The sequence below is a fragment of the Myxocyprinus asiaticus genome, chromosome 10, assembly GCF_019703515.2.
Source record: "Myxocyprinus asiaticus isolate MX2 ecotype Aquarium Trade chromosome 10, UBuf_Myxa_2, whole genome shotgun sequence".
NCBI classification, from domain to species: domain Eukaryota; kingdom Metazoa; phylum Chordata; class Actinopteri; order Cypriniformes; family Catostomidae; genus Myxocyprinus; species Myxocyprinus asiaticus.
The window spans coordinates 36911693-36925506 of NC_059353.1; the positions used below are offsets into that span (position 1 = coordinate 36911693).

At 38.1% G+C, this 13814-nt stretch overlaps 1 protein-coding gene across 1 annotated transcript in view; it reads left to right on the plus strand.

The window, feature by feature from the left end:
* Window positions 1-13814, plus strand: part of LOC127446903 (low-density lipoprotein receptor-related protein 1B-like) — a 491131-nt gene that overhangs the window by 309274 nt on the left and 168043 nt on the right. Inside the window, exons 19-22 of the mRNA XM_051708221.1 lie at window positions 690-770; window positions 2805-2963; window positions 4276-4284; window positions 7930-8109. Coding sequence (XP_051564181.1) covers window positions 690-770; window positions 2805-2963; window positions 4276-4284; window positions 7930-8109 — 429 coding nt within the window. The remainder of the gene's footprint in view (window positions 1-689; window positions 771-2804; window positions 2964-4275; window positions 4285-7929; window positions 8110-13814) is intronic.

Genomic DNA, 13814 nt, shown 5'->3' on the forward strand with positions numbered 1-13814 from the left:
TGCATTCTTCAAAAAATGTGCAGGGGTTTTTCCCATAATCTCAGATTTATTTATTTTGAAATCCAGTTTCAATGAAGGTATCATGATCCACATATTAATAGTTATACCTGGAGTTTCACAATTCAAAATGTTGAGACAATAACAGTTCTATATCAATAAATCACCACTTTCTAAAATGAATACTGTAAAACATGATATCTCATCACGTGATATTTCCTCCCTGCAAGCTCTTATTGACTCGGTCTGGTTTCCTTTGTTCATGATTTCTTTACATTAACCATAGTTAGAAAATAGCAATAATTCACCATGACATTTGGCATGACCTTTAAGGTGCATTGGCTTCCACAATACTAGCAATAAACCCCTGCGGTATGACTGTGCATTCAACCCAACTTGAGTAATTTGCAATACAGTGCAAGAGAATATTTACCGGTTGCCCAAGTTTGCCGAAACTTGCAAGAAACTACGGAATTTGCTGAGGACAAAAGAGCCTCCAAATTTAATCTGTTAGCATGACAGAGCAATCTGTGCCAGGACAAACTTCTTTTGCAATATTTCAAAGCTAAAAGCTAAATGAAAAATTGTTTTTCTTTGCTAGTGCATCAAAGAGACAGTGATGTATTGGAAGGGGTTCAGGCGTCAGGGTTTTTGTTGCAAACACGTCTCACAAACTTTCTCTCTGCTCACAGCGTTCCCTACCTGTGAAGCACTCAGCCAGTTCAGCTGTGCTAATGGGAGGTGCATTAGCATGAAGTGGCATTGTGACTCAGGTGAGTATATCCAAGAGGAAGAAAATATCTTATTATTTGCTTTACTTGCTCTTCCATTTAGCGCGATGATATATTAGGCTATTTTCTCAGCAGTTCAATTAGGTTCATTGATCCTGCTGTCCAACCTCTTTTGTTGCACAAGCAATTCATCACATTAATAACCATTAAATATTCACAGATTCTTTTATTTGAAATATCTCCATTTCAGATCAAGGAGAGTGTAATATATTGACCTCTATAGATTATTGCAGGCCCTCTTTTTTTTTTCCAGCCAGTCATTCAACAACAATAAAACACACACACACACACACACACACACACACACACACACACACACACACACACACACACACACACACACAAAACATATATATATATGTTTTTCTTATTTATTTTTGTATACCTTACCAATGAGGGCATTTTCAGCCAAAGTCAGCAAATTGAGGAAGCATTTCTTAATCAGAGTTGAGGCTTTACCCTGAGATACCTTGCTGATTTTTCAGCTAAAAAAAAATTAGGCCCCATGTAATTTGAGGCCTTTAAGACTATTTAAAAACATTGTGTAACACTGTCCTTTTTATCATTACGACTCCTAGTATTGTGCATCAAGGCATACTGTATACAGTGGCCAGAACAATATTTGGACATTTAAGTCACACTTTAAAATGTCTGATGTCATGGCTTTAGATAAAAAATATCAAACCAAGTGGCATCTGCAAACAAATAATGCTAGAGCTTTTCTCAAAACTAACTTTACTTTACTTACCCAGTTTTGCAGTTATTTTTAACCAACTGGTGTGAATGTGTCCAAGCAGATTAACCACAGGTGTAGTTCAGAACATTTACTTTTATGGACATCTTTCACTAAGTTTGTTCAAATATTTGTTCTTTCTCAATTTCGTACAGTGAAGTGTATATATATATATATATATATATATATATATATATATATATATATATATATATATATATATATATATATGTATTTTTTTTTTTTTTTTTTTTCATTTAAAACTTTTCTGTAATGTTTAGCTTAAAAAAGTGTTTGTGCTGTATTGACTTATGTTGAAATTCTTGTTTAGTTCCCATGTTTCTGTTTCCTGTTAGTTTGTAGTCAAGAGTGATGAATAAATATATATTTTTTGTGCAACCTCTGAACATGATGCCACACAAACATCCCTAATAATTTAATCTCAGCACAAAACACCACTAAGACGTGCACATCCATGTCAAAAAGCTCAAGTAACAATGAGTAAACCACAAATAGGCAAATCGTCAAAGGGTGTGCATATTATCTCACTAACTCGAATGAACAGCATAACAAAACTAATCAAAAAAACAGACTCACAATAATTAACAGTTGTTAATATCTAATACAAACCAATGCATCAACAACACAACACCTCAATGCAATGGCATACAATTCAATGAAATGAGAAGCGGTGCTTAATTAATCCCACCAACAGCACATTCAGAAAAAAAAAAAAAAATTCAAAATTTTAAAACTTACCAATGAAGTTCACTACGAAGGTCTGCAGTCAAGAGCAATAACTTCCGATGCTCATGTCAACAGCTGACATAAATATGGTCGAAGCTTTTGGTTGGCTCAGGGGCAAAGGCAAACTAGCCCCTCAGGCCATCGTTGAATGCTTGTTGCACATGCGCATGACGTTCTCATTGAGGATGAAGGGCTAGCCCCACACATAGCAAATGAGAATGATTAAATGTTTTTTACGCAACCTTAATAATACTAGAATTTCTCAAAAGAATATATACTTTTTTTCTTGTATAATGGACATACATGTTTAAGTTGCATAAATTATATTATTTCTTAAAATAAATGTATGATGATGCCATGCAATTTGCACAACAGCGACACTAATGTAGAGACGTGGTTGATCCAAAGCCATACACACAATTTTAAATGTGGTTTTAGTATCTAAATACTTTTCTCTAATGTAATGAATGCAGTGATTCTAATACTGATTATGAATATTAATATAAGAGTTTTAAAATGTATGACTATATTTGTAGATGACGACTGTGGAGACAACAGTGATGAAGTGGGCTGTGTCCACTCCTGTGCTAAAGGACATTTTCGGTGCACCAGTGGAAAGTGTATCCCAGACCACTGGGCCTGCGATGGGGACAATGACTGCGGGGACTTCAGTGATGAAAATCTTACTTGTGCTGGTGTTGCCCCTGGTAGGACATTACCTCATTCTCTTTGTACATCTTATGAGGTCTTTTGGTTTGAGTAATGTTAGTGGGTTACAGTGTTCATGCACACACTGCACAGTTTTAAAGGTGACAACCACATTTAAATACAAAAGCCAAAAAACTCTAAAAGAAGACTGAAGTCACTCCTAAATTTCAGATGGTTGGCATAGTGAAAACCATTGCAAAGTTGTAACATATCGTGGCTGTGAACAATTAACACTGATGCCAAAAGTTTAACCTACTTGGTGTTAGCCATTTTTGACTAAATAAATTTCAATCAGGACAACTTCTGTCAAATATATGATTTATTGACAATTTGAGCAAATCTGTTTATGTTGGCGGTATGGATCTGTTCTGGGTAAAATACTCCCAAGCAGGCAGAGCGGTGAATATAACCCCCCAGGGTAACAGAACAGATCCAGCAGAATTACATTATAAAATCATAACAATGTTCAGTAAATTGCTGAACAACAGATGTTGACTATGAGTGTAAATAAGCAGGGTGTGTGAGAGAGAGAAAAAAAGATAAGATAATGGTATGATTTCCTGAAATCAAAAAACTTAAATAGGGGACTGCTATACAAGGGTGGAACTGGGGATGGAGGAGGGTGTTAAGCTAATGCAGTGATGCAACGAAAGCAGCTGCGGACTGGCATACAAGAGGTGTAGCTTGGGATGGAGGAGGTTGTTAAGCTAATGCAGCGATGCAACAAAAGCAGTTGAGAATGAATGAATTGGTGATCTTTAAATGGAACCACCTGATGCGTGACTAAATCTCATTGGTAGACATAACGATCAGCAGAGCATCAGCTGACTGTGAGCTGACTAACGTGACCTGACTGAACTACCACTGTGTTTAATATTAGCGATGGGAAAATTAACTATATGTTATTTGAGCTAGAGTTGATTTGAGAGTGAATAACGAGAAAATTTCAGACTGTTCATCACACAAAAGTATTGTATGCCTTCAGAAGAATTGGAATATAATGCACGAATCGCTTGGACTACTTCTATGACACTTTTGTGTGGTTTTTTCAAGCTATAAAGTTACGATAATCTTTAAAATATGTCCTTTTGTGTTCCATAGAAGAAAGAAAGCTATATGGATTTTAAAGAACATATAAATAATACAAAATAATAACAACATTTACATTTTTAGTTGAATTATTCCTTTAATGTAAATGCATGTTGTCACTATCTGAATCTTTCAGGAGTGAGTTCTGTTGTAGAATGCGCTTGACATTCCTTTCAAGAACAGTTGTATAAAATGAGATTAAGCACTCAGAAGAGGAGTGTCAACTGTAAAGTTATCATATAGTGTGGATGGGGGTTAAATATCCTTGTTGTGTTGATTAAAACATCTTTGTGTTCGTCTCTGTACATTAACAGTTTAACCAACCCATCAAGTGGTTCCCAGAGCATCTTCTTAACTTGACTAATTAGCAGGCTAACAAAGAGCTGATACTGATCAGGTCAGAGTTGCTTGTAATTGTTTGGCTGCAATGTGCTTAATTTGGGGAACACAAGTTGAAAACTTTCTCTCCCCTTCTGCAGTGGGCAGATCTAATCTTATCTGAGCTCACAAGGGAACTACCTTACAGATTTGAATCTTTTAATCTGCTGTAATTACCTCTGAAAGCCGAGGGTGGGTCCTCTGATGCTTTCTGCTCACCAACTTGTCACAGAAATGAGGGAGCCATTCATCAAACCAGCTCCTGATGGAGGTCCACAGCTCTCGTCCGTCTCAGAGGGGTTGTCCAGTTTATATCCTCCCCAGTGCAGGGCTCAGATTATTGTATAACTCTCAGCATTTGCCTTAAGCAAAACAAGGGACCCTCTGTAATTCTTTAAGGGTTAAAAATGTTACTTAATGTCTGTCTTTTCCAGAGGGTCTTTTGGGTGACAGGCTGGTAATTGTAGTAGGTTTGATGTGTAAACACGTTTAAGAGAGTTTATTTGACTGTCAGGGTTCAGAATAAATGTAAAACTAAAAGTTGAGGCAGGCTACAGTGAAAAAGACTCTTCTATAATGCAAGTGTCTTACTCTTGAAGACAATCTACACCCTGTCCTTTGTGTTGACAGTGCACAGACACTTTAAAGCAGTTTTAATTAATTAAATGGAGCTAGTTTAACATGATAAATGCCAGCTGAAATAGTGAGCACCTTTGAATCAAAGCTTTATTAAATCATCTGGTTTGATAACCAACAATTACAATCAACACTTCATGGCCAAAAGTATGTGGACACCTCCTAATTAACAGTTTGATTATTTCCGCTTTACCCATTACTAACAGAGTGCATAAAATCAAGCATACAGCGATGCAATATCGTAATACATTAGTTGACAGCATTTGTTGCATAACGATGATTACCACAATTTTTTTTTTAAATGTTTAAAAAACATTTATTAAAAAATAAATAAATACAAATGTAAAAAAACAAATAAATAATGTAACGGTTACTGTAAAGCACTTACAATGGAAGTGAATGGGGCCACGTTAAAATACATAGGTGTGAATTCTCGAAACAATTGTGCCACTTTTGCACATAACATCAGAGCAAAAACCTGCATCAAATTCACTAACCATGCGCAATAATTTTTAAGCAGGCGCAGTCAGCGCTGAAATTGCACTGCATCTTAAGTATTTAAAAGAAGTAATTGTAATTATTTTCCATGCAAACACACCTCCTTTCGATGTAAATTAGTAAATGTATTTATTTATTTAAAAAAAATTGGGTGGAGGCACTAACACTATTCCCCGCGATCTCCGCGCACAACTTGCCACCCGCCCCATCGAAAGCGAGAACCACTATATCGTGACCATGAGGAGGGTAACCCATGTGGCTCTACCCTCCCTAGCAACCGGGCAAATTTGGTTGCTAAGGAGCCCAGGCTGGTGTCACTCAGCACACCCTGGATTCAAACTCGCTACTCCAGGGGTGGAAGTCAGCGTCATTCCTCGCTGAGATACCCAGGCCCCTAATACATCAATTTATGATAAAATTATGGAGAAGAGCATTATAACCTTATATCCAGATGCATGGTGCAGTTAAGCACACTTTCTGAATGTTAAAGAGATGATTCAGGTGTCTTGATCACAGTAGTGCAGTGATGCTGTACAGTCCCGGCAGAGTGTTTCAGATCACGGCGGTCTGCTGCATCCTTCGCTACATAATGGTCAGAACCAGCCCGCAAGATCGGATTTGAGCATGCAAATAGCATTCAACATAGATTTTGTGGGCGCTTTTGCAATGTAGCCTGCCCTGATCTGCATAATTCCTTTAGTGTATGGGGTGCTAAACCAGCCCAGAGAGCTCTTGCTAACAAATAGCGCATTTACCAGGCACAGCTTAATCTTTGTGAAGTCCGTACACACTATTTCAAAAGTATAGCCATAAGATATATTTGTTGACATGATTTTAGTGTGCTAAAATCGCTTACTAACCTGTTACTAATCTGTGTACAATTATTTCCAATATAACAACTTCATTGTCATGACAGTATTACACCGGTAAACCCTGTAATGTGTACAGTAAATCCCTGATTTTTAAAATCATGTTAACACATATACAGTAGGGCCCTATTTTAAGAGTGTTAACGCTTTGCTCAGCGCAATGCTTTAAGTCATATGAACAAATCAAACTTTTGGTATTTTCATGAAAGTATGCAGCAGGTCTAGGCACAAGTGGGTTTGGCGAAATTGTGTGTGCAAAACTATTATAGGCTGGGTTAAGTGCAGTTTAATTCTGAGGTTTTTATCTGGTCTTTGTTTTATTATATAGTCCATTTCCTGTCAAGCACCAGTGACATTAACAAAGACACCACATTCATAAGAAGTCTGTAGTGTAAATTGATTGTATGCAATGAAATAGAAGAATATAAATATGGACTTACGTTCTTTTATGCATTAACTGTTGTGTAAACAACAGTTTGGATGGAGGCTCCATTAAATTATAGAGAATGTAGGTATAACTAATCATTTTCATCTACTGACACACAAATCATGGCTAGTATTACCAGTGATTGTATTGGCCTTCCAGGTTAGCCTGTGGATTGTAGGATTTTTGCACATACTTCACCTCTATTTTTTATTTTTATTTAAATGCAATATGAAGAAGTGCTTTCTTAAACGTAAATAGCAAATTGCGCTTAGCGCCACTTCATTTACATAAAATACACCCCAATTTTTGCTTTGCGCTGGCATGAAAATTATGCTTAGAATTAGCGCTCTCACGAAAATTCGATAAGATGTAGCGCATGGACGTTTCGTGTAGCGCTGTGCTTGCCGTGGTCGTGAAAATAGAGCCCATATTGTTTATAACATGTGGCTATACCTTTGAAACGTGTATATTTTAACGTTTATGGACTGGCCTCATGCACTTACATTTTAAGTCCCTTACTGTAACTAATTTATATGTTATTTTACTTTTTTATAAACAAGGGACGAGCCAATTTTTTTGTGGTATTCAACATTATGTTACAAATGCTGTTGATTGAGCTTAACTTGTATTGAACTGAGAACATTCCTTTAAGGTGCAGTCACACTATGCAACAAGCAAAATTACTTCAGACACTGCAGTTAATATTGGCAACAGGATATGATGCCATGCTCAAAGCAAGGTCTGGAGTCTGGTGTGAAAGATCCTCCACTGAAGACCTTTGTGCTAAATTGGTACACCAACTGTGAGCCAGGCCTCATCACTCAACATCAGTGTCTGACCTCACTGATGCTCTTGTGCCTGAATGGAAGCAAATCCCTGCAGCCATGTTTTAACATCTAATGAAAATCCTTCCTAAAAGAGTGTAAGCTATTAAAACAGCAAAGGGAGGACCAGCTTCCTGTTAATGCACATGGTTTTGCAATTAAATGTGTCTTCATACTCTTGGCTATGCAGTGTAGATTCTCAATATTTTGCTTTGTTTTTTGACATGTCCAGCATTGCCTCCTGTAGAATGCAGTGGAGAGGAGTTTCACTGCCATGCAGATGGGACATGTATCCCCGAGCGCTGGCGCTGTGACGGGGACAAAGATTGTGAGGACGGCAGTGATGAAACCAACTGTAAAGGTGTCAAGAGAATGTGTGATCCCCAGGCGAAGTTTACCTGCAAAAGCTCAGGTAAGCTTACCCTTAAACCCAGTTACTCTGCACCAGCTTTAATTCAGCTGACCTCACACTTTTTCATGCACTTATCCACTGGTATGTTTTCCACACTTCATTCACTGTAACTGCAAAATTATGTGAAGTAGTGGGTGTAAACTTATGCCATGATGTCATCCTTGAGCTCCGAGTTATCTTTGCCTCTTGCAAACTGAATCGGATGATAAATTGTCTTTATATGTTACATGGTGCAATAATTTGCAATAGCTCTGTAGAGTGCATCCGGAAAGTATTCACAGCGCTTCACTTTTTCCACATTTTGTTATGTTACAGCCTTATTCCAAAATGGATTAAATTCATTATTTTCCTCAAAATTCTACAAACAATACCCCATAATGACAACATGAAAGAAGTTTGTTTGAAAACTTTGCAAATTTATTAAAAATAAAAAACGAAAAAATCACATGTACATAAGTATTCACAGCCTTTGCCATGACACTCAAAATTGAGCTCAGGTGGATCCTGTTTCCACTGATCATCCTTGAGATGTTTCTACAACTTGATTGGAGTCCACCTGTGGTAAATTCAGTTGATTGTACATGATTTGGAAAGGCACACACCTGTCTATATAAGGTCACACAGTTAACAGTGCATGTCAGAGCACAAACCAAGCCATGAAGTCCAAGGAATTGTCTGTAGACCTCCAAGACAGGATTGTATTGAGGCACAGATCTGGGGAAGGGTACAGAAAAATTTCTGCAGCATTGCAGGTCCCAATGAGCACAGTGGCCTCCATCATCCGTAAATGGAAGAAGTTTGGAACCACCAGGACTCTTCCTAGAGCTGGCCGCCCGGCCAAACTGAGCGATCGGGGGAGAAGGGCCTTAGTCAGGGAGGTGACCAGGAACCCGATGGTCACTCTGACAGAGCTTCAGTGTTTCTCTGTGGAGAGAGGAGAAACTTCCAGAAGAACAACCATCTCTGCGGCACTCCACCAATCAAGCCTGTATGGTAGAGTGGCCAGACTGAAGCCACTGCTCAGTAAAAGGCACATGACAGCCCACCTGGAGTTTGCCAAAAGGCACCTGAAGGACTCTCAGACCATGAGAAACAAAGATTGAACTCTTTGGCCTGAATGGCAAGCGTCATGCCTGGAGGAAACCAGGCATCGCTCATCACCTGGCCAATACCATCCCTACAGTGAAGCATGGTGGTGGTAGTATCATGCTGTGGGGATGTTTTTCAGTGGCAGGAACTGGGAGACTAGTCAGGATTGAGGGAAAGATGAATGCAGCAATGTACAGAGACATCCTTGATGAAAACCTGCTCCAGAGCGCTCTGGACCTCAGACTGGGGCGAAGGTTCATCTTCCAACAGGACAACGACCCTAAGCACACAGCCAAGATAACAAAGGAGTGGCTACGGGACAACTCTGTGAATGTCCTTGAGTGGCCCAGCCAGAGCCCAGACTTGAACCCGATTGAACATCTCTGGAGAGGTCTGAAAATGGCTGTGCACTGACGCTCCCCATCCAACCTGATGGAGCTTGAGAGGTCCTGCAAAGAAGAATGGGAGAAACTGCCCAAAAATAGGTGTGCCAAGCTTGTAGCATCATACTCAAAAAGACTTGAGGCTGTAATTGGTGCCTCAGGTGCTTCAACAAAGTATTGAGCAAAGGCTGTGAATACTTAAGTAAATGTGATTTTTTTAATTTTTTTTTATTCATTTTTTTGTAATAAATTTGCAAAGATTTCAAACAAACTTCTTTCACGTTGTCATTATGGGGTATTGTTTGTAGAATTGAGGAAAATAATGAATTTAATCCATTTTGGAATAAGGCTGTAACATAAAATGTGGAAAAAGTGAAGCGCTGTGAATACTTTCCGGATGCACTGTATATTATACAGCTCTGCTGAGATAATTGCATAACTTGTGTGCTGGAATGATTTTTACTCCACAATCTCTCTGCTGAAATAATAGAATGGGAAAGAAAGACACATGCAATCCATGTCAGTATGGACCTCATTTACAGAAGCACCATATTTTATTTTTTGATGGGAATGAAAATGAAGTTGTAAGGGATAGACTTATAGTGTCTTCGGTGGCATGCACTGTATGAAGCTGTATAAAACTCCACTTCTAATTTTCCACTACTCGTGTTTTCTGGAGTTGTTTGTCTGCTGAAATTTCTTGGAAAAGAATCACTTGCCTTTGTCAGAAGAATGATCCACAACTCTTTAAACAGAACAGCCATTTGAAGAGACTGTAAGTCTATCCCTCACAGCCTCTTTGTCATTCCTAACAAAATTGAAAGTTGTCCTAACTGTGAAAAGGTCCATTAGGTACTAAAGGTGTCATAAACTATTTTAGCCATTTTGATTAAAGATGCACTCTGTATTTTTTTTCCTCATTGAAATCTTTTACCCCTAAAGAAATTGATAGTACTTTTGGTAAAAAAATCATGTACAGTCATATAAGATAAAGACGTTATCAGTAGCCTAATATAACTGGTTTTACATGTTTCTGGGCTCCCTCACAGGGGACGCCATGTTGAGATCACTTGACCAGCCAAATACTACTCAATTTATCTAGGTTCCCCAACCCCCCAATAAAAAATAAATAAATAAAATCTGACAGAATTAATGAATCATGGCTGACTGTGAATAGTGCATTTATTCAATGGCACTGACAACAAAAACTGATTGCTGTTAACATTTGCATCCACACAGCTAGGTGTCAGTATAAGTCCAAGATGACATAAACAACAAACAAAATATTACGGAGTGTGGCCTTAACTTTTGCCATTTGCTAATTTTAACCACAAGCCCTCTTTCCAAAGCCCTGCCCTCCAAAGACATTTTAGAAAACCACAAAGTGCTAAATGATACACAGACAGAGAATGTTTTTGTTAATTGGGTAAAAAAGCTTGGGTCACAACCCTGACTCTCTTTTGCTGTTCACAAAGCCTAGGACTGTTACACAGACGGATGTGATTTCTCAGTAGGAGAGAGTGGAGCACAAACTAACATGGGGCTAGCTGTAACACACATGGTTGAAACATTTCCACACACACTGATAGGATGAAACTTAATTTGATTACTTGTTGCCATATCCATACTATGTAGAAAAAAAAAAAAAAGAACAAAAACTTTGCAAGAAATTGCCAAAAGTTAATTTTACAGCAGCCAAAGTACAAATTTATACAAAATTTAATTTTCATGTCTGTTTTTAGTGTTTATTTGAAATGAGGAAAACAGTATCATTTTAATCTCCAGTCTGTTAGCTAGCATCTTGCATAGTCTTCTAATTCTTAGCTAGCCAGCAGAAGTAACTAGCCAGTTTTAAATCCCCTTTTGTGCTAATGGGGCACGTTGTAACACAGTTAGAACAAACCATATGCAATTGCATGCAGTCAGGTATGTAATTGACATAACCGCTTTGTGTGTGTGTGTTTGGGCAGGTTTAAGTGGTTTACGAGGACTTTTTTTAGGTTACGAACTGGTAATTACAAGGGTATTATGCAATAAATGTGGTTTATGAGGACATTTCTTGTATCCCCATAATTTAAATAGCTTAAAAAACAAAATAAACGATGTTATATTGAAAATGTAAAAATGCAGAACGTTTTTTGTGAGGGTTAGGTTTAGGGGTTGGGTTAGGGGATATAATCTATAGTTCGTACAGTATAAAAATCATTATGTTTATGGAGAGTCCTCATAATGATAGCTGCTCCAACATGAGTGTGTGTGTCATCAATCCATGCATTATTCCGCCAATGGATGTGGCTTTGTTGGGTGTTCATTGACAAGTGTCAGAATTATTTCTATACTTAAGACACAGTTAATAAATGGCTTTTGTTGACATACATTTTAGTTTATCTTCCATGTGTTTTCATTAGATCAGATACAGTAGTTAGAGGGTGATTTTAAGCTGTCATACGTGCTCCTCTCCTGTTACATCGTGCCCCGCCTATGGGGCACATTGTAACATTTCACTTGTAACAGTGGCGGCCCCTAAACTTAATTTAAATAAATAATTAAATAATTAATTGTATCAGTAATTCAATAATTTGGGTGCCAGACAGGATTAGGCCTGTCAACAAGTATAATCTGACCCTGGATAGCTCTAAACCACCGGTTACAAAAATAGATCAAATGAACATTTTTTTTTTTTTTTTTAATTCAATGAATACACATACAAAAAAAGGTTAAATTCTCACTTAAATATATATATATATATAATCAGGTATGTATATGTTTGTGTGTGGGTGTGGGTGCAAAGGGCTTTGGGAGGGTACAGGAATGAGAGGGTGCTGGTAGAGTTCACATGTACCTTGGTGTGTATGAGGCTTTCAGGATGCAGAGGGAAAGTCAGAATTGAGGGTAATGAGTAGGTCAGCAAACCTAGGTGATCACCTGGCACTTCAGACACTTGATTCCAATTTAACTCAGTCACAGAGCACTTCAGCAGTCAGCAATCATCTGCTACTCACGTCACTTCACTTTAAAATTGAGCCGATGTTCAGATGGCTTGGTCCTTTCTTAGTTTCCAGGCAAACAATGTTTAGGACTTGTTAGTGCTTTTTTGTAGTCTTCTTTGTTCTTTCTCACACCATTGGCGTTCCTCCTCACATCACAAGCACTAATTCTGGCTGTGTCTCGTTTGGAAGGATGCGTCCACCAGAGGTCGCATTTGTTGGCCGCATACGTCATCGAGGCTGTCTCATTTAAAAAAAGCGAGTAGGACACTTTGAATGCAGCCTTCGAATGCAACCTTCTTTCACGGGAATTCGGATGATGCACAAGGTGTATCCTTCGTGAGCACTCACAACCCACAATTCTTTGCTTCAATGGAAATGTCTAAAAAAGATTACGCCAATTTGTCCGTAAATATGATGTTCAAACACAAGGAATGTTAATTCCCAAGTTGAAGTACCTCAGTAGATGGGTGCAGAGTATATAATATGTATAATTATATTAATATATAATTAAAATAAAGTATTAGACTAAAAGTACAACTGTAAAATCTATTTTATTTTCTCTTTACATCGTTATAACTCTCCTAAAATGTATCTCATACATTCCCTTCCAGAGGGACTTTGTTCCCTTCTCACTCGAAGCGCTCGCACTTGTTAAAGAGTGGCGTGCTGTCATAGCAACCGTATTACGTTCCGTTTCCGTTTGTCCTACAAAGGCCGTCTCGTTTAAACGAGGCTTGTTTAAAGGAGGACACTCGGTATGCTACAGCCTCCAAAGGACACATCCTACCTAGCACGCAGCCTTCCAAACAAGACACAGCCACTGTTCCCCCCCCACCCCCCCCCCCCCAACTCTTGTCACACTAGGTGCACTCTAATGAGCGGCCATTTTATATTCTCAGGGTTGGGATTGGTGGCAGATCCTTAAAGTGACAGTGCACATTTTCGCTCCGCCACGCACTTTCCTTCTTTCTAGTTAGATGGTGAAAAAAGTATACACTGTATTCATGAAACAGGACCACATATTTGTACCAGACATGTGTAAAATGAATATGAAAAATGAAAAATACTTTTACACAAACTTAAGAAAAACAAAAAAGTGTTAGTTTGTGCCCTGCTTTCCCCTACACTTGTTTCCGTGATATATGTCAGGTATTAGAACAATTGTATGCATGGTATTCCAAAAAACAAAACAAAAAAATATTGCTTAAAAAAAAAAAACTTGAAGAAAAAGAAGCAAAAGGAT